Source organism: Eublepharis macularius, chromosome 5 (assembly GCF_028583425.1).
Source record: "Eublepharis macularius isolate TG4126 chromosome 5, MPM_Emac_v1.0, whole genome shotgun sequence".
Lineage (NCBI taxonomy): Eukaryota > Metazoa > Chordata > Lepidosauria > Squamata > Eublepharidae > Eublepharis > Eublepharis macularius.
Genome location: NC_072794.1, coordinates 175,005,421 through 175,026,216, shown reverse-complemented (window position 1 = coordinate 175,026,216; position 20,796 = coordinate 175,005,421). Strand labels below are relative to the sequence as shown.

The 20,796-nt window shown below is 52.7% G+C and overlaps 1 protein-coding gene across 1 annotated transcript; it reads left to right on the top strand.

Annotated features, from left to right (window-relative positions):
- Nucleotides 1-6: 6 nt before the first annotated feature.
- DDX27 (DEAD-box helicase 27) lies at nt 7-19,299 on the top strand. Its single transcript, XM_054980228.1, has 21 exons — nt 7-134; nt 247-396; nt 491-550; nt 970-1,105; nt 10,303-10,352; nt 10,472-10,576; nt 12,480-12,585; nt 14,540-14,713; nt 14,838-14,988; nt 15,079-15,178; nt 15,391-15,532; nt 15,618-15,771; nt 15,858-15,939; nt 16,040-16,217; nt 16,334-16,440; nt 16,982-17,084; nt 17,166-17,260; nt 17,363-17,492; nt 17,614-17,701; nt 17,986-18,060; nt 18,150-19,299. Exons 1-21 carry the CDS (start codon nt 42-44, stop codon nt 18,163-18,165), a joined length of 2,295 nt encoding a protein of 764 aa, XP_054836203.1. The 5' UTR covers nt 7-41; the 3' UTR covers nt 18,166-19,299.
- The last annotated feature ends 1,497 nt before the right edge of the window (nt 19,300-20,796 follow it).

Sequence of the window (20,796 nt, the reverse complement as noted above, 5' to 3'; positions counted from 1 at the left end):
CGGGGCCCGGCACTTCCGGTCCGTTGGGTGTCTCTGTCGGCATGGACCTCGAGGCGAGCCCGGAGTGGGGCCTGGACGGGCCGGAGGGCGCCGCGGAGGAGACGGACTCGGGATCGGACTCGGACGGCGCCCAGGTGGGCAGCGGGCGGGCGGGCGGGCGAGGAGCGCCTCCGGGTCGGGCTGCCTGGAGCTGGCGGGGCCTTCAGCCGCCCTCCCTTCTCTCTCTCTCTCTCTCCCGTGCTGCAGGAGCCGCGGCCTCTCCCGGGCAGGGGCCGTCGCGGAGCAGGAGGCCGCCGCGGAGTCTTCGCGCCCGGGTTCGTCTTCGCCGAGAAGGAGGCGGCGGCCGGGCGGGGCGGCGGGACGTGGGCCGAGGCGCTGGGCCAGTTGAAGCGCCAGGTGAGGCGGGGGCCGGGGCTGGGGGGCCGGGGCCGGGCCGGGGCCCCGCCGACGCTCCTGCGACCGGCCTCTGTCTCTGCCTCTCCCTCCCCAGAGGAAGGCCTCCAGCCTGGACGAGAAGATCGCGGCGGTGCGGAGGAAGAGGCGGGCGCAGGTGAGCGGGGGGGGGGGGGCGCTCTCTCTCTCTTGGGCTTGTTCCGCGCGTGGCCCGGCAGGTCCGCTGAGGCAGGCGGTGGGTCGCCTCGTGTCATTCCCCTTGTCGTGGGGCCAGGGCTGGAGCAGCGCGTCGGGCGTCACTGGGCGCTTCCTGAGCCCGGCAGGCAGCCAACCCCGGGTCAGAGCGGGGCAGCTGAGGGGGTGTGAACACACACACTCACACAGAGGAAATGGGGGGCGGTGGCAGTGTGCGCACTGAACACAACCAGTGGGGGTGAGAGGGGAGAAAACACACCGAGAAGACCACCAAGGGGAGAGTGGGGTGCACAGCTGCCTCTATGAGCCCTAAGGCTATGGGGCAGTCTGTGGCTGTGCCAAGAGTTTGCTACGCTCCGTGCTATGGTGTGTGTGCCTTAGGAGAATCAAACAGAACAAGAAACCACAAATAGAGGGGCCGGAGAGACTACACATGAGGCTGGGGACAAGGCAAGTCCTGAAGATAGTGAGGAAGACGTGTACTCTTCTGCAGATGAAGGCATCTTCTCAAATGCAGGTAAGCAAGCATAAGCTTGAGTCAGGTTTGTCTGCCATGCGGTAATTTTCATGTGCTTGCATCTGGAGGAACGTTCTGCAGTTTTGTTTTATAGCATGTTTTCATATCTTATAAAGCAGCAGTAGCATCTCTTGCCAGTTGTGGCAGAAACAATGTCCTCTGGATCAATGAGATGTATGGATGCATAGGTTTACAGAGCTGAGCAGATGCACATCTGGAGGAATAAATGGTATTACTGAGAAACAAGTAAGCTGGTGTTCTGTTACTAGTCTTGGTCTGGTTTCCCGTGCTTTGTAGACATTAGGCCTTTTCGTAAAAGGGTGACATACCAACTTGCATTTCTTGGCACTTTGGTCAAGAAGTTCAGCGAGGGTTTTTTTTAGCTTTGTGTAAAGTGATGAGTGTGTAAATATTGTATAGCTGCAATTATAACTACTACAAAATCAAGATAATATTGTTGATATCTAATTTAGTATAGAGAATCTACCTAGTGAAGTTTATCCTGTTCATGAAACACAAGGAAATAAACACACTTGTAAATCTAATAAAACTCTTAAGTCTAATGAGCTGGGTTTTATTATTTCGGATCCAGACTTCAGCTTATGATGGAGGTTGCAAAGTTGGGGGGGGGGGCTGCACTGAGGAGGCGCTAGGGGAATCCCCCCCCCCAATATTTCTTCAACCGGCTGTATTTCTGCTTGCACAAAGGCAAGTGTGAGGATGATCCCACCTGAATCCCCCTCCCCCACCAGCCAGGCAAGGTCTGTCAGAACCTTCAGCTTATGCTTTGTAGGATCCGATCCACCCCCCAAGGGCCGCTTATGCGAGCCCAAGACTGGCAAAGTGAGGCCTGCCAGGAGAAAGCGTTTGGGTTAGGAAAGCGGAGAAGGCGGCAGTGTTTGTGTGCGAGGGAGAAGGCACACCGGTCACACTGTTTCCCCATCGGGTGGTTGGGTCCTGCCAGTACTGGACGGTCTTTGCTGGAGGTGGTGGGGAGGGCACTCCTGGTTCAGCTCCTCTTGGACTCGCAGTTCCAGCTGTGGATCTGTTGCTGTCCTCTCCTTGGTCAAGGCTCTTAAGGGAGTGGCGCAGCTCCATTTGAACTATTTGAATGAACACAGCTGCATTTGCCTTCTTGGCTGGCAACTTGACTCTGCCAGGAGAAGAGTGGTAGAGGAATGTAACCTTGCTGGTTTTGATTTTCTCGGTTGTACTTAACCACAGGATCCTGGATTGCCTGTTGGAGGTGTGAGTTGACGGTATAGGGTTCTGGTGGTTGCACCTCTCTACCTGCTGGGCAGGTTCCAGACAGTGGCACTAGAAGGCTCCTCGCTTCCACGTGTGACCACGGAGCTTTGTTGTGTCCCTTGCGCTCATTTAACTTCTACATGAAAGCCCTGGGAATGAAGGTCTGGACGTGAAGCTCATTCAGTATGTGGGGGCGCAGGCCTCATATTTTCCTTGCCAGATTCACTTATTCTTATTTATGATCCTTGTAGGGCACCTTTCTTGTTGAGAGTGTGAGAGGCAGTGGTTTCTGCACGTTGTTTACGAAGAAAATCCCTGGACAAATCTGACATGGGCAATTACCCTGCTGCCTCTTCTCTGCCCTTTCTGGGCAAAGTGACTGAGAGAGCACTAGCCGACTTGCCTGAGGAGTGCCTTGCTGCCTGGGGTGGAACTCTTGGGAGGGCCTGCTTCTCCCATGGGGATCTGCCCCTTGCCTGAAATCGCTTCTGAGGGCACCCCCCCCCCCTCTCTCGGTCTCTGTCTTCAGAGTTTCCGTGAGTGGGTCATCCGGGACGAGTGCCTTTCCTGCGCCCGGAGTTTGTGCCTGAACGAGTCTGTGATTTCTTCCGTGCTCTCTGTGGTTGCTTTTAACTTGCCCACCTTCTGCCTTTACTCTGACGGGTGCCCAGTTAGCATTAGAGGTCACCAGAAAAGGTAGGGAATCCGTACTTTCGGCACGGCACACTTGCATCTCGGCCTCCAAGAACAGCCTTCTCCTTTGTTCTTCCAGCCCCAACCATCTGCTACTGCAGGGGGCGAATGAGCCCCGCAGTCAGGAGTGGCTATGTGCAGAATGAGTCTCTAGTGACAAGGTGGTTCTCTTTAAAAGAGGATAAGCAGATAAGATGGCAGCATGGGCGTGAGTCCCTGGTGAGTGCTCTGCTGAAAAATATCAAACACTGCGAAGTAACATGCCAGTGGAAAATTCTGAGCACCTAAAACAACTTTTTACAACAACTTTTACAATTTTTTCTGAGTTATTAAGTCTGGAACAGCAACAGGACAGTGCCTAACAGCAACAGAGCGGGCAGCAAGCGGAACAGCAATAACAACAACGGAGCTACAACTGCCCCGTAACTTTAGTTAGCAACGTTTAACTTAAGCAGCAACAGCAATGGAGTTACAGCTGCTTCTGGCAAGTGAGTTGAGCCTGGAGGAGGATGACGAAGACACTGAGGCAGTGTCTGGGAGATCAGCCTAGCCCCAACCTCAAGTCGGCGCCCCAATTAGCCAGTTGGAAAGGATTTTTACCTGGAGGTTTGGGAGCTGACAGAGAGACTGGGAGGAAGGCGAAGAGGAAACCAGCAGTGAACAGGCGGCTACTGTAAGGCGACTGGAAGACGAAACTGCTCCCTCGGAGACCCTCGGGGAATTTCGGAATTTCGGGGTGGAGCAGGGCTGGGTGCTCTGGAGAGGCCGTAGGAGGCTGCTGGCCTTTCTTCTTTGCACAACAAACGGAATTACAGCTGTAACCAGCTGAGCCTTGAAATAGCTGGTGAAACCTTGGAGTTATCAGCCCGAAGACCTAAATCACTGATAGTAGATTATTAGGGCTTGAGAAATCTAGAGTTAGTTGATTATATTATTGTGCCCTAGGATTGGAAGATTGTAACTACTGTACCACTCTGTTTAGCTGTGGTTTAAAGGGGAGGGGGTTAAGATATCAACCTGAGTAAATCAAAACTGCTGGTTGTAGTTGAAGTTAATGTGGTGTTATATTAGATTGAGGGGGGGCGAGGTATTGCTGAGGTTAATTAAACTAAAATTGAAATGAATGGTTTTGGAACCGACTAAATTGGGGGATATATATTACGGCCACGATCTACTGTGGCCTTAATATAGTAACATATTTTCTAACCTCTGGACAAAAGGGTTGTTAGTTTGAGGGTTGAATTTGGTTTATGCTACCCTGTTAGTGCGGCCTAGAAAAGGAAATTGTTCCCTGAAACTATTAAAAAAGAAAGAAAAGTTTTCCTAGACTGTTGCAAATTGGAGCTTCAAAAAGTTGATGAGTGGAGGGGAGCCAAACTACGTAGTTAGGGTTAGGCTACTGAGGACTGTGTTCAAACACATTGACTCAAGAGTAAATTGTATTTGATAGGAATGTTTCATAAGGTCTGAGATATGTATATGGCTAGGTCTTTGCTATATGATATGTGGTTAATATCAGTGTCATCGGTCACTGCTGTTTGGACTGCCGGTCGAAACGAGAAGTGAACTGGATAGTGGTGGGCATAGGGAGGGGGGCCAGTATGGAGTCAGAGATCCCAGTCCTCTAGGGCAGGGGTGGGAAAATGGTGGCCTGCGGGCCGCATGCGGCCCGCTACAGAGTTTTTTGTGGCCCGCCAAAACAGTACACCACCTCGGCGTCAGTGGCTCCTGTGGGCTTTTCCTGGGAACATGCCCCTTTTTTTTGCTGCTGCGCTCTCAGCGCGTCGGCCAGCGCTCCGTGGCTCTGCGGCCCGCGGCCACGTCTCCTGCGGCATGCTCGCCCAGCGTCCCTCGCTCAGCCGCCTTCACTTTCTTGCCTCGCCGCCCCCGGCCAGCCCTCCTCGGCTCGCACACAACGATAACAATACCGGAGCAGCCTCTGCCTCGCTGGCTCTGCGTGTCTGTGCGTGCGTGCGCCTGTCCACCTGTCGCAGCTTCGCCGCTGCCGCCTCCCCCCCCCCTGGTTCTCTCTGCTGGCCACATGGCCAGTGAGAAGCAACTGGCTTCAGCGCAGCCCTTGCCCGGGTTAAGCAGCCGCCCGGCACCACCCGAAAGCAAAAAGCTGGGTTTAGCCGCCGCCAGAGCCGGAAAGAGGCGCGCGGACAAGGTGGTGGTATCTCCTGGCCATTGAGCCCTCGGGAAGAATTGGGCGGCTCGGCGGGTCTGGTTTATCGAAAGACGCGCAGAGACGGCGGGAATGCAGGGCTTGAGATAATTTTAATAAAACAAGCGTGGCAGCGCTTTGAGGCTTGTGCACAGGGCGAGAGCCTCTTGCTAATGTGGAAAATGCCTTTGCAGACGAGGCCAGCCAAGCCCAGCAACGCTGTTCCAGCCCCCATTGGTCGCGGCACTTTGCGCGGAGCCACCTGCTGGGAAATGAAGCGTCGCTGTGTTTAGGCGGTCGGGGATGCGTTTGTTTTTACTTCTCTCCCGCCATTGCCCAGCCTGGAATTTGAGCAGCCTGAAAATTAGGAAGTTTCCGCCCCTGTGGTGATTGCGTTGGCCGGCCTTTTCTCTCCCCACTCCCCCCCCCCACTCCCACGCCCTCCGCTACCTGCGCCGATTCTTTGCAAATATTTTCAGAAAGCTTTAGGTTAACCATGGGCAGAGCTCCAATCTGTGTGTCCAAAAATGTCAGGCTGCATAGCGGAAATTGGGAAGGTCGCTGAGTACACAGTAACAGCAAGGATCAGTGCTGGGTCATTTGCAGAGCTGGCAAAGGTTTTTCCCCTCACCCTACAGGTCACTGAGCAAACTTGTTTTGTGTCCATGCACCAAAGCCTCCAGGAGTCCAGCCTGAGTGAGAAACAACAAGGGAGGGGAGGGATTCGAGGCACCGGCCCCTAGAAAGCTTCACAGGGAAAGAGGGACTCCAATGACTCGCTCTGGGTTTTATAATTGAGATTGCATGAGAGGATGGAAATCTTATTCCTACCACTATTTTATTTAATTTATATTTATTGATTTTTATGATACAATTTAGACCTTTTCTGAACTAATGAATGCAATCATTTTAAAAGGTGCGGCCCTCCGCTAACCTCCGCTCCCACAAAGTGGCCCCTGAGCCAAAACAATTGCCCACCCCTGCTCTGGGGATATGGGAGGTATGGCGGTGGGAGCTGGTCTTGGCTGAGAAGGGCACGGAGATATGGTTTAGCTCGGTGCCCTTCTAACCTGTGTCCCATCCCGAAATATGCTGGGGATGGAGCTAGAAGAAGGAACCTCCCTTCGACACTGATGTTGTGCAATGCCAGGTCCATAAATAATAAGACTGCTACATTGCAAGACTTTTTTGCGGTGAGCAATATGGACCTGGTATGCGTGACTAAGACCTGGGTGAGGGAGGGCGAAATGGTTGCCCTGGGAGAACTGACCTTGAGATCTCTGGCATTGAATGTGTAGGCCTGGTGTGGGGTGCAGAGGAGAGTTTGGCCATCTGTCTGGTGTACCGGCCGCCTAGCACAGCAGCAGATACCCTGTCGCGCCTGCTAGAGGAGGTAGCGGGGTGGGCCTTGGAGTTCTCCAGAGTGTTGGTCTTGGGGGACTTCAACGTCCACACTGAAGACGCCTCCTCTGCGCAGGCTGTGGACCTAGTAGCTTCCATGGCAGCACTGGGACTCTCCCAATTTGTATCGACCCCCACACACAGAGCGGGCCACACGCTAGACTTGATCTTCGGGATGGGCCTTGATGTGGATCTAGAGGCAATAGAACCAGTGCCATGGTCAGACCACTCGGTTTTGAGGGCTAGACTGGAGATGCCACCACCCCCCCTCGCAAGGGCGGTGAGCTGATTTATGCTCGCCCGCGGAGACTTATGGAGCCAATTGGTTTCCAGAATGCTCTGCAGGATCCTATGCTCCACGGCGGTTCGTTGGATGAGCTGGTGGAGGACTGGCAGTGCCGGCTCTCCGAAGCCATCAATGAAATTGCCCCCCATTGCCCTCTTTGCCCCCGTGCAAGACGTGCTCCCTGGTAGACAGAGGAGCTTTGAGAGAAGAAGCGGGAGCTAAGACGGCGACGGGGAGCTGCGATCTCACGACGAAGAGGCAAGATCATCTTATAGGACATTTATGAAAGCCTATGAGGTGGTGGTGAAGGCTGTGAAGAAGGAGTTTTACACAGCCTCTATCGCATTAGCTAGCTCATGCCCAGCAAAATTGTTCAATGTGGTTCGGTCACTAGTCTCCCTCCCAGGGGGAGACTGCCAAATTCAGAATTCGGACATCAGCTGTGAGGCTTTTGGGAGCTTTTTTGCTGAAAATTTTTTGTCTCTCCACCGTGACCTGCCAGCCACAGTTGATACAGTGAAGGAACTCGAGACCCCTTGGCCGTCTTTAGGGTCAATATTTGATCAGTTCAGTCCACTCTCCGGGGAAGAGATTGACAGGACCCTGCAATCTGTTAGGCCCACCACGTGCCCCCTGGACCCATGCCCATCGTGGCTGGTAAAGGCCAGTGTGGATGGTCTGCAGTCCTCATTGGAGGCCATTGTTAACACATCCCTGGGCACTGGGGTTTCCCCCGGGCCACTAAAGGAAGCTGTGGTGAGACCGCTCCTGAAGAGACCATCACTGGACCCCACTGACCGGGTCAATTATCGCCCAGTCTCGAACTTCCCGTTTCTGGGAAAGGTGATTGAGCAGGCAGCGGTGGGACAGATACAGGGTTTTCTGAATGATGTCTCGGCCCTAGATCCCTTTCAGTCCGGGTTCTGGCCAGGACATGGGACGGAGACACTGCTGGTCGCCCTCACAGACAACCTTCACAGACATCTGGACCGAGGTGGTTCAGCGCTGCTGATATTATTGGATTTGTCAGCAGCGTTTGACACAGTCCATTACGATCTTCTGACCCACCGCCTCGCCGATGTGGGGATACGAGGGACTGCCTTACAGAGGCTTGTCTCTTTTCTCCACAGTTGGGGACAGAGGGCGGTGCTTGGGGAGAAATTGTCACCCCGTCACCCTTTGGTGTGCAGGGTCCCACAGGGGGCAATACTCTCCCCTTTACTGTTTAACATCTGTATGCGCCCCCTTGCCCAGCTGGTGTGAAGTTTTGGGCTTGGGTGCCATCAATATGCAGATGACACCCAGCTGTATCTGATGATGGACGGCCGGCCCAGCTCAGCCCCAGACATCTTGGAACATGCTTTTGCAGCCGTGACTGGTTGGTTGAAGCAGAGTCAGCTGAAACTGAACCCAACAAAGACGGAGGTCCTGTACTTGAGCCATGGAGGACTGGATTTGGGATTCCGGCTCCCGGCCCTCGATGGGGCACAGCTTGTGCCAGTTCCAAGGGTTAAGAGCCTGGGGGTGATCCTAGATGCCTCCCTGAAAATGGAGGCACAGGTCACAGCGGTTGTCAGGTCTTCTTTTTTCCACCTGCGGCAGACCAGGCAACTTTTCCCTTACCTGTCTACCTGTGACTTAACTACAGTGATCCAGGCAACGGTCATCTCTAGGTTAGATTACTGTAACTCGCTCTACGCGGGCCTACCCCTGAGCCTGACCCGAAGATTACAGCTGGTGCAAAATGCAGCTGCGCGCATCATTATGAAAGCACCAAATAGGGCACATATTACACCAACATTGCGCGAGCTGCATTGGTTGCCAGTGGAGTATCGGATCAGGTTCAAGGTCTTGGTATTGACCTATAAGGCCCTGTGCGGACTGGGGCCAGCGTACCTGAGGGACCGTCTCTCCCCGTATATTCCCCAGAGGACCCTCCGATCAGGAGAAAAGAAATTGTTATCAGTCCCTGGCTCCAGGGAGGCCCGCCTGGCCTCGACTAGAGCCAGAGCTTTCTCAGTCCTGGCTCCTACCTGGTGGAACGCTCTGTCTGCCGAGACCAGGGCCCGGCAGGATCTACTATCTTTCCTCCAGGCCTGTAAGACAGAGTTGTTCCGCCAGGCTTATGGCTGAGGCTGGGCCTCCGCTGGCTGGAGGATATACAACATCTACTCCCCTCCCTATGAGAGCTGCCCACCACTGTTCTCAAGCTGCTGCTATGTTCAACTGCACTGTTGCACTATTTGCAATTTACGGTATTGCCACCATCAAGAAAAAGAAAAGAAGTGCTGCTATTTTTTTATATTTTTGTACAATGCTTTTAAATGTTTTATATGAAATGTTTTAAATGTTCTTAATGCTGTTATCCGCCCTGAAACAGTACATGAACAGGAGGCACCTTCACCATATGGAATAAACACAACTAGCAGATAACTCCACGTGAAGGAGATTGACGAATAGAGCCAAACGTCAACACAGCGACGCACCTAAATATATGCTCAGTGGCAATGATTTTAAGGAGAGTCAAGAACTGTCAACCAATCAACGTTAGATAAATAAACTGTGTTGATATTTGGCTTTATTTGTCAATTTCCTTCACGTGGAGTTATCTACTAGTTGTGTTATCCGCCCTGAGCCTGCTTGCGGGGAGGGCGGAATATAAATACGATGAAATAAAAAATAAATAAATAATTCCTCTCCTTCGGGATTACGTGCAGTGTACGGATGTGAACTGTTTGCTTGAATCTTCCTAGTTTTATTTTTAGTTAAATGTGTGCAGGGCCGTGTTTTGTTTTGTCAAATATGCTAGCAAACATAAGGGGAATGAACTGATGGAGAAAGCAATCTTTGGGGATTGTAGCGGAAAGCTAATATTGATTCATTATGAGGCGGCAGCACAAAAAGAAAACTCTGCCAGGAATTTTTAGGAAAGGGATTGAAAACAAGGGGTGTTCTCATCATGATCTGTGGTGGCAGACTTTTTTTAATGCTTATAAAAACTGGCAGGCACTGTTGTAAAAGAAGCAGACTCTTCCCCTCTGGGGATGGGTTGCCTTCTCTAAAATGGGTGTGCAACATGAGAAATTGTGAACAGATCAGGATTTTTCATTGCAAGCATTACAAAATATAGTCATAACCCTACAGAGCCCTGAAGGCTGAAAGATGAGTTTGGCTCCTAAATTTCAGGGAAGGGTCCTCGATTAAAAGAAAATTTTCCACGGCCTCCTGTAGAGCTTTGTAGGTTTGCGGTCTCTAAAGTGAGCTTTAATCCATGAAAAAGTCATGAATCATTCATGGGAGGGGTCTCCGCCCTTTTTTTGTCTTCCATTTGGAACAGCGAACTGAATGCTTGAGCGGAGTCTGTTGACCTAAATAACAGATGTTTGGCTTTTGCTGCTTTGTTAGATACGCTCAAGGTGAAGGAGAAGAGGAAACGGAACAGGGCAGAGGAAGAGGTGAGCTGGCGTGGAGCTGGGCCCAGCGTGAAAGGCCCTTGCCACTGCCTGTCATAAAGAAAGGCCTGTTAGTTGGGGAGGAGGAATCCACGTGGAAAAGGTCTCCTGTCTTTCGTTAGGATCTCGCATTCCAGGAAACGGAGCTGGTCTTTGGTGAAGACGCCTCTCAGTATGACGACAGCCTGTCATTCCAGGACATGAACCTGTCCCGCCCGTTGCTGAAGGTATCCAGTGAATCCTTTCCATGGAAGCCGTGGGCAGAAAGGATAGAGGGGGTTGTTTTGGGGAGGGTTTTGAGACCTACTCTCAAACTTGTTTGACGTCACGGTTACCGACAATTTCTAAGCATTTAGAAACAAAAACTATATACGAGCTTCCCAAGGCCTATTCCCCAGGCTGGAATGGCCTTGGCATGGTTTGTCACTGTCTTGTAAAGATGCAGCCTCCTAGCAAGTGGGTTGGACCACAGGCAGAATGGGGGGCAATTTTCAGGCTCCTGATGCTTTCCCTGGGGGTCCCCTTCCTGCAGAGGCAGTGTTTTGGAGTGCAGCAGGAAGGAGGAAGCTCTGATGGAAATCCCCTTCGGTCTGCAGAAATTATTCATGGATCCAAGGCAGGGAATGGATGGGTGGCTCGTGTTTCATCCGTGTTCTGCCAGGGCAGCTGCCTGAAGAAAGTCATGCGCTCAAAGCCACCTTCTGCGGTGTCAGGCCTTTCCGCTCCTTTGGAAGCCGCTCTCCAGGGTCCTGGCTCTTTTGCATCACCTGCTACCTAGCTAACTGTAGATGCTGTCAGGGATTCACTCAGCCCAGCCCAAAGGACCAGCCTCTCTGCCCCTCACAGTGAGGGCAGGGCAGGGCAGGCAGAGTGGGGCGAGGCCGGCTTCCATACACCAGGTGTTCTGCTGAGTCTTGGAAGGGCCAGGGGGGGAGATCTCGGGCAGGCTGCCCTTCCACAGCTGAGGTGTTTGGTTTGGGTCAGGGATGTGACCCGGCTCACTTGAGAGCTGGCCTGGCGTATTGCTTAGAGGGTCAGACTGGGATCTGGGAAGTCCCTGCCTGTCATGGAGTCCTTGCTGGGCCAATCGCTCTTTCTCAGCCTGTCTCACAGGGCAGTAGTTGTGAGGTTAAATGTGCAGGGTGATGCCAATGGCCACTTTGGGGTCATGAAGGAATTTTCCTCCAGGCCAGATTGGCCGGGATCTTGGACATTTTTTGCTTTCCTCTGGGCATAGAGCAGGGGTCACGGGGGAGCTGGGGGGAGGATAGCTGTGAACGTCCTGCTTTGTGCATGTAGATGACCCGTCCAGCTCTATGTTTCTATGATGTGAAGCGCTTTGGCTTCCCACTGGGGTAAAAAGCAGGATATAAATAGTTTCAGGTGGGTAGCCATGTTGGTCTGCAGTACAACAGCAGGGAAGATGACAACGTTTTCAGGCTATTTTTTATTTATTTTATTTATTACACTTCTACGCTGCGCTCCCCGTCAGACGGGCTCAGGGCAGTGTGATGACACACAGTTTGCAACATACAATCTAAAAACAGTACAAACATTATAAATAAACATTCGAACACTATTCCATGCAAAAAAAAAAAAGAGCTTCCGAGAGTCAGAGCTCCTTTCTTCAGATATCTGAAGAAGGGAAATAAGCTCATTCCCTGAAACTCTTGTGGGTCTCCATGACATAAATGATAGCGCGTTGCAACCGCTCATCTAGGGAGTGGCCGTAGCTGAGTGGCAGGATCGCTCGGCCTGCTTTGGACCCAGGAGGCCCCAGCTCAATCCCAGCAGCATCTCCAGTTGTGGAAGGATCAGAGGCTGAGTGGGTGGTGTGAAGGTCCTCCTTCCTGTTCCTGAGACCCTGGAGAGCCACTGCCAGTCAGAGGGGACCGCGTTGACCTGTGTGTTTGTGTGGTTGGGGTGTGTGTGTGACTGAGCAGAGGGGGGCTTTCCGTGTTCAAGCATCTCCTTGTGTGAGAAGGCAAGGCCCGGAGAGATGATGGGGCAGGCAGCAGTTGAGGGGTTGTGAGGGAGTCTCCAGGTTCACTTCCGGTCAGAGGAGACAGAGTCGACCTTGCTGTGCCCGTGCTCTGGCTCGCTGTGTAAGGCAGCCTCGTATAATTGCAGGCAGTGACTGCCCTTGGCTTCAAGCAGCCAACGCCCATCCAGAAGGCTTGCATCCCGGTGGGGCTGCTGGGGAAGGACGTCTGTGCTTGCGCGGCAACTGGGACGGGTAAGTTCCAGTGTCAGGAATCATCCATTTTGCATTTCTTATCTTACCAGCAAACCCACAAACTTTTCTAATGATTCTTACTGAACTAAGACTTTTTTTTAAACCAGAAATGTACAATGGTGCTAAATTAATCCTAAAGCTACTTCAACAAAGCGTGCTAGTCAAATCAAATCTCCAAACATTCTCAAGTGTTAACAAATACAGGAGGTTCAAAAAGAATCAGATTTCAGCTAATGGTGGGGCAGTGCTTGAAAGCCCAAGACACCCCCCAATGTCGCCCCTTTCTTAAGAGTTCCCTCCACAGAACCCTAATGAGGTATCTGCATGACACTCTTTGGAGAAACGTGAACAGTCACCACCTTAGATAAATCTTTTAACCTGTGATCTATCATGTGATTGTTTCTCCAAATGATTTCATCCTCATAATTACTTGTTAGCTGCTCAAGCAAGATTAAAAAGGTTAAATTATTTCTTACTTGCAATTAAGAGGAGACTACTGTTTCTTCAACTGCATTAATTGGCTGTCAAAGATAAAAGATCCTGTACTTTTCCTGACCAGCTGGTGAACTTTCTGCAGTAGTTATGAGAAGTACATAAGAATAGATCCAGAGGAGTTAGCCGTGTTAGTCTGCAAAATAGTAAAGAGTCCAGTAGCATGTTTAAGACTAACCAACTTTACTGTAGCATAAGTGTTATGACCTGTACTTTCTTTGGGGTAGATTTTTCTTTTAATCTTCCCCTTACACCCTCTGGGTAGTTTGCTGCCACCAGGAATATATTATTCCAAGATATTTTATTCAAATTTCCCCTTTGGTAACGTGTTTAAGCGTCAGGCTCCTTCGTGGTTCTATGTGGCCCTGAGGATAGAAATGGGATATAGCAATGACAGCTACACTGGGATATAACAAAACAAAATAAACTTTTATTTAGTCAAGAAGCATATCGGTTTCATAAAAGTAGTTCTTAGTTCTTAAAGTTACTTCCTATAAACTCATTCTCAGGCTTCGCACACAGTGAGCCGCCTTCACTAGACTCCATAGTTCTCTCACAAATACTTCAAAGATAGGCAGCACGCAGCCGGCCTCCCTTTCCCTGACTCCTATTCACAGAAATATGAAACCTGCTCAGGCAGCACGCAGCTGGCCTCCCTTTCCCTGACTGAGTGTCCTTTCACAAACAGGCTCAGTTCAGGGTCCACACAGGTCATATTTCTCTCATGACCACTTCAACATATTCAGGCAGCCCACAGCCGGCCTGCTTTCCTCTGACTGAAACCTTTCTCTCTTGCCTGTCAGTCTAAAGGGCATTCACTCCGCCCACCCTCTCAGTCATCAACCAATCACATCACTCACTCTTCCCTCTCTCGCCCCCACTCTTCACCTAGCTCAAACCAAGCATTTAAAGACACAGGCACACACTTACTTGGAATCATTACAATAAGCTTTCGAGAACCACAGCTCTCTTCGTCAGCTGCATCTGATGAAGCATGTAGCATGAGTGCCTAGGATTTCAGGTGGTGGCCCTGGGCCCCCTGCTGCCCACCAGCATCCTTCCAGGTGCCTGCCAGGTGTTTCTAGGAAGTGGGCGGAGCCAGGTGGGGCTTTTACTCGGCAGGGCTTCTGATTGGCCATTAGAGATTTGATGGGCTGTGCAGATTTTTTAAAAAATGTTGCTTTGGCAGCAGTTGTCACCACAGCACAAGGATCTTCACTGCGCGACTGATGGTAAGCTGCAGCAGCCATTCTGTGGCTGGCTTCGCCTTCTGTGGCAGCCATTTTGTTGCTGCGCTCACCAAGCTGTCAGCCTTCCAAAGATGCCCACAGGCTCAAAAGGGTTGGGGACCTCTGATTTAAATCAAATGCGTGACACGGAAGGCGTGCAGGTCTATGGGTCCTGGCCCCTGAGCTGAAAGCCTGTGGCTCTACCTTCAGCTGGCCCTGGGTGTGTCTTTCAGGGAAGACGGCGGCCTTCATCCTGCCTGTTTTGGAGCGTTTGATCTACAAGCCCCGGCAGGCCCCCGTGACGCGCGTGCTCGTCCTCGTCCCCACCCGAGAGCTGGGCATCCAGGTGCACTCGGTGGCCAGGCAGTTGGCGCAGTTCAGCAGCATCACCTGCTGCTTGGCAGTGGGTGAGTGGCCTGGGGAGGCTCCCAGCCTTGCTGACGACCACTTTGGCCTCATGTTGCTGGCTCCCTGGCAAGAGCAGCTGCCAGGCCTCTGACGGCCTCCTCTGGCTTGTGCCATTCGTTGCAGGGGGCCTGGACCTCAAGACTCAGGAGGCAGCCCTGCGGGCAGGCCCGGACATCCTCATCGCCACTCCCGGGCGCCTGATCGACCACCTGCACAACTGCCCTTCTTTCCACCTGGGCAGCATCGAGGTCCTCATCCTGGACGAGGCCGACCGGTGAGGCCTGGCGGGGCTTGGCTCGTGGCAGGCGGGGCCTGTGCTGAGCGGGAGCCTCTCGGTTGCTCACGTCTCTGCCTCATCTCACAGGATGCTGGATGAATACTTTGAGGAGCAGATGAAGGAGATCATCCGGCTCTGTGCGCGGCATCGGCAGACGATGCTCTTTTCTGCCACTATGACTGAGGAGGTACTGAGGGAGGCCAGAGGTGGGGCTGTCAGTGGCGGGCAGTAGGCGGGGGCGGAGCCCAGGACGGGAGCCTGGAACGGGGATTGTGGCAAGCAGTAGGAGGGGGCACTCTCTCTCTCTCTCTGGCCTCTGTCTGGCTCTTGCAGCGGGAAGGGGGCCCCTGCTCTCTCCTGGGGGGGCCAGGCCTGATGCCCCCTCTCCGACTTGGGCAGGTGAAAGATTTGGCGTCCGTCTCCCTGAAGAACCCCGTCCGAGTCTTTGTGAACAGCAATACTGATGTGGCCCCGTATCTGCGCCAGGAGTTTGTCCGGATCCGGCCCAATCGTGAAGGCGACCGGGAGGCTACAGTAGCCGGTGGGAGTTTGTGGGGAGGGCCTTCGGGAGGTTGGGGGCTGGGGCTGGGGGTCCGCTTCCTGACAGGCCTTCCTCTTTCCTCCAGCCTTGCTCACGAGGACCTTCCCAGACCACGTGATGGTTTTCACTCAGACCAAGAAGCAAGCGCACCGCTTGCACATCCTGCTGGGGCTGATGGGCTTGCGTGGCGGGGAGCTGCATGGAAACCTCTCCCAGGCACAACGGCTGGAGGCGCTCCGGTAGGCAGGGCCAAGGGGCAGCGGGAAGGGAGGGCCCCAAGGGAGGCGAGAGCCGGCCCTCCGCTGATGCCTTCTTCCCCCCACAGCCGCTTCAAGGATGAGCAGATTGATGTGCTGGTGGCCACGGACGTTGCTGCGCGAGGTCTTGACATTGAAGGCGTCAAAACGGTCAGGTGCCACCTGCGCCCTTCTCCCCCCCCCCCCCCCCCCCGGGGTGGCTGTTTGCTCCCCATCCTCTAATTTACTTCCTCCTCTCTGTTCATCGCAGGTGATCAACTTCACGATGCCCAACACCACTAAACATTATGTTCACCGTGTGGGGCGCACAGCGCGGGCAGGGCGTACAGGCCGCTCTGTGTCCCTGGTGGGGGAAGAGGAACGCAAGATGCTGAAGGAAATAGTCAAAGCCGCCAAAGCACCAGTCAAGGCCCGGGTCCTCCCCCAAGGTGTGTGTGGGGGGGGGGGAGGGGCTCTTGGATCGGCCCATGCGTGCGGGCTCCTAGGAGAGGGGTGGCCAACAGGTAGGTAAGTGCCTGGTGACGACTCTTTGCTCCCTCCCCAGATGTGATCTTACGTTTCCGGGAGAAGATTGAGAAACTGGAGCCAGATGTGCACGCAGTGCTGTGCCTGGAGCGGGAGGAGCGGGAGCTGCAACATTCGGAGGCGCAGGTGAGAGGGGCGGATGGAGGCAGGCTGGGGGAGGTTTCAGGGAAATGCAGGGGATCCGCAGAGCAGCTGAACAGAGCCGCTTGATCTGAGCGGGGTGGGGGGGTGTCTAAGTTGGCTAGCAGAGGAGGGCTTTGGCTGGCTGCCCAATCCAGCCCCTCTCCCCATTCAGGGAAGCACCCTGCAGATCCTGTTTGGACTGGGGGGGACCAGAGCAGCTCTGGCACAGGGCATCATAAGAAGCTCAGCTGGCGTGGGCTGAGGGGAAGGGTCTGCTGCTTTGCCCACCCCCTCCTCCCCGCATGGGACCTGGGCCTGGACTAGCCCCTGTTGCCTGCCTAAAGCATCTGTGCTGCTGCTGGCCCTACAGAGGAACTGGTTGGCCACTGTGTGGGACGACCGGATGCTGGACTAGGGGGGCCACTGGTCTGATCCAGCAGGCCTGTCCGTATGTTCTTAAAGCCGTTCTTTCTCCTCTGCCTTAAGGGCCCACTTCCAGGCCCAGATTCTTCCTGAATCTGCTTCCCCCTTCCTTTCCCCCCAGCTCAACACTGCCAAGCAGAAACTGGAGACGGGGGGGCAGGAGGCCACAGAAGGTGCTGGTCGCAGCTGGTTTCAGACCCGGGAAGAGAGGAAGAAGGAGAAGCGTAAGGTCCCTTCTGGCAGGGAAGCACCGGCTGCTCTTGAGGCTTCCCCCGTCTCACCCTGATTTGGTCTCTTCCCCACAGTTTCCAAGGCACTGGAGGAATTTGACCTGGCTTTGCGTGGCAAGAGGAAGAGAGAGAAGTTCATGAAGGAGAGGCATAAGAAGGCCCAGATGACGGTGAGCGGTGGACTGAAGAGGGTAGTGGCAAAAGGCTGCTATGAGGGGGGAGAGAGAGTGAGTGTAGGAGGACACCCTAGCCTGACTGTGCCCTCTTGGCAGCCTGAGGAGCGGTCCCAGTTTGAGATCTTGAAAGCCCAGATGTACGCCGAACGCCTGGCAAAGAGGAACCGCCGAGCCCCTCGAGCACGGGCCATGCCAGAAGATGTTCCAGGGGCCACATCAGTAGCAGGTGGGAAATTGGGGGGGGGGGGGGGTCTTTGCAGGCATGTCCTGTTTTCTACTGGTAGTGTGATGGGCATGAGCTTGGAGGTTCACTTTGGCCTCTCCCTGGCTTCTCCCTGTTTCCCAAGGGCTGAACAAGTGCAAGAAGAAGGTGTCTGTCTTTGATGAGGAGCTCACCAACACAAGCAAGAAGGCCTTGAAGCAGTATCGTGCCGGGTGAATATATCAGGGGATGGGTGGGCTGCAGGGCAGTGGGTGACTGCTCCCCCCCTCTCACGCTCTGGTGGGCTTCGTCGCAGGGCCAGGATCCTGCCGAGAGGAAGGCTTGCTGTTGACGGTGCCTCTCGGTGCACGATGCAACATGCTTTGCCTCCTTCTGGTGGGGTGCCTCGCATGTCCCAGCCTTCCCCACATGGGGGAGCAAGACCGCACGAAATTCCCCTGCTCTGTTGGGCCCTGGAGGCTCTGCCAACAAAGACATTGACCTGTGCTTTGTTTAGGCCCTCCTTTGAAGACCGCAAGCGCTTGGGCCTCGCCACTAGGAGGAAAGGAGGAAGCTTCAAGTCCAGGGCCAGGTAAGGGCCTTCCCTTCCACTGCCAGTCTCCTCCCCCTCGCGCCCCCCCTGCCCCCGGAAGGCTGACGTGTTCTTGTGTCTTTGTGCAGGTACAAGAGGAAATGAGGAGAGGAGCGGGAATGTGCCGCTCCCTGCAAGGAAGTGCTCGACTCCTACGATCCGAATGTCCCTTGGTGGTGCCCAAAGCAGCTTCAGCCAGGGCGGAAGAAGCCGGTTCCTTCTGGCTTCTCTCTTTGGTCCCCGTTTAACTGGAGCGTCTGCACTCTGCCCCTGCGAGCATTGTGTCTCTTTAGTGAGCTTTGTCATTAAAGTTTCTTTTGATGATGTCTAAGACAAGAGTTTGCAGACATGATATGTAATCGACCCATCCAGTCCAGCAGCCTGTTCCAAGCAGCAGCCAGCCAGCTGCCGTGGAGGGCCAGTCCGGCAGAGCGAAGGGGCCAAGGCGAGCACTCAAGGGCTTGCTCCCTCTGGATAACGAGTGCTCCTCGCAGTCCCCATAGCTAGGAGCTATTGATGGATCTCTCCTCCACAAATCTAGATGATCCCGTCGTCATGAGGACCAGGGTGGGATCAGCTCACAACTGAATTATTCAGGGGGGCTTTCTACCCAGATTAAAGGGCTGTGTCATAAGCAGCAACTCAGAGAAGGTCCTTGGTAGGGACAGGGGCTGTGTGCTATGCTGCTGAGTACTGTCTGCTGATGTAGACGTGTGCCTACCAGGGAGTTTCTACCTTGCTAAGCATGCCATGTAAATCAGTTAGGCTTTGTTTCAGAAAGATTTCATCTCTGTGCTTGGCTTTGTTTATTAAATCTTCTGCTACCATACCTCACGGTGTCTCTTTCCCTGATAGTCCTAACGGTTGTTCATTATTGCTCAGTGAATGTCCTAGCTGTTTGAGTATATTCTATTTTCACTTGCACTGTGGAATCAGCCTTGGATCTCAGTGAGAAAGGCGGACTATAAATAATAATAATAATAATAATAATAAAACAGGTCTATCCCTTCTGACAGCCTCTCTAGCCACTAGCGGGAGTGGGAACAGGGTAACAAGTCACAAAGCCCTGCTGCCCGGAAGAAGACGGCTTCTCTGCCACAAGGGAACAACCGATAGGTTCGGCACCAGCCAGAGCGGGGGAAAGAGCACCCATTCCTGCGAGGCAGTGAGCTTGTAGAGAAATGATGACGTTTCAAGGGGGAGCTCCCCTTGCCTTTCCCAAGAGCAAGGAGGGAGGAAGTTAGGTTAGGCTGGCATGGCTCAGAGACTGAGCCGTCCAGCAGGGGCACCAGTCCTTTCCGGTTGCGTTAGCTTTTCATGGTGGTTTCTGTTTTGCATTCTCCAGTGTGTCTGAAATCCTTCGGTTTTCCCCCTGCAAGTAACCGCATCCACCTTCCCTTCTTATTCCATTTTCCTCAAATAAAGTTATAACTTGTTTAAGAGAGCCTCTGTTCGCCACAGATGGCTTGGCTGGAAAGGGACTGGGGGATGTCTCGTGAGCCAGGCTGCATGGTGAGTTTTCTTCTCATGATGTGACCAAAGTACAACAGCCTCAGTTTCATCATTTCAGCTTCTAGGGAGAATTCAGGCTCGATTTTGGTGGTTTATGGTATCCGTAGAACTCTTCCTCCACATTTCAAGCCAGTCACCTGTTCTTTTGTCCAATTTTCACATCCATACACATTAATGAAGAATACCGTGGTATGAATTACCTTGATCTCGGTCCCGTGACCCATTAAGGATCCTTAAGGATCTTTTCTAGTTTCTTTGTGGCTGCCCTTTCAAATCTGTCTCCTTTATGATTTCTTGCTTGCAGTCATCCATTTGGTTGATGACTGAGTCAAAGAATAAAAAATCTTTTATGTAAATCCTTGTCTTGACACCATTGCCAGTTGGAAAGAATTGTTTCCCCCGTATTCTGTCCTAACAGTAGCCTCTTGACCGAGTACAGGTTGCGCATCAAAGCAATCAGATGTTGTGGCATACCCATTCCTTTTAACACGAACTTTTCATGATCCACAGTCAAAAGCTTTGCTGTCATCTAAGACAAGAGCCTGATTTCCTTCTGCGACTGCACTGCAGCTTCCCTCATCTGAACGGGGCCTTCTGCAGGTACTACTCTGCAGGGCAAAAGATTTTCTGTTTCTGTAGCTTGAAATAGCTCTACTGATAGCCCATTTACTCCTGCTGATTTGGTTCTCCTAATTGCTTTGAGTACGGCTTTCACTTCACTTTCTAAAATTTATTTTATTTGAACCAAGACATAAATTCAAATAGAGATGAAACATTACTGAAACAAAACTTGAGTTATTTGATATGAACTATTGAACAATGGGGCAGCTACTCCAGAGGAGCGTATCTCCATCACCAAGCATTAATCACACGTATACGGTCTTTTCCCTTCACCAAAGCATCTCTTTGAACCCTTTCCTTGCAGCACTGCTTTATTGCCTGAGTAAAAAACACCTCTTGAACAATCAAGTTTTGTAGTTTGTGGAAAGCCTTGACCATGCTATAAGCAGAGTCCACCACAGAGAAATCATACCATGGTATTCTCCATTACTATGTATGGAAGTGAACATTGGATGAAGAAAGTTGACTCATTTGTGATGTGGTGAGTTCTACTGGTATCATGGTCAGCCAAAAAGACGAATGGATTTTAGATCAAATGAAGCCTGGATTCTCCCTAGAAGACAAACTGGTGAAACAGGCTGTTGATTCTGCCCTTTAGCAGGG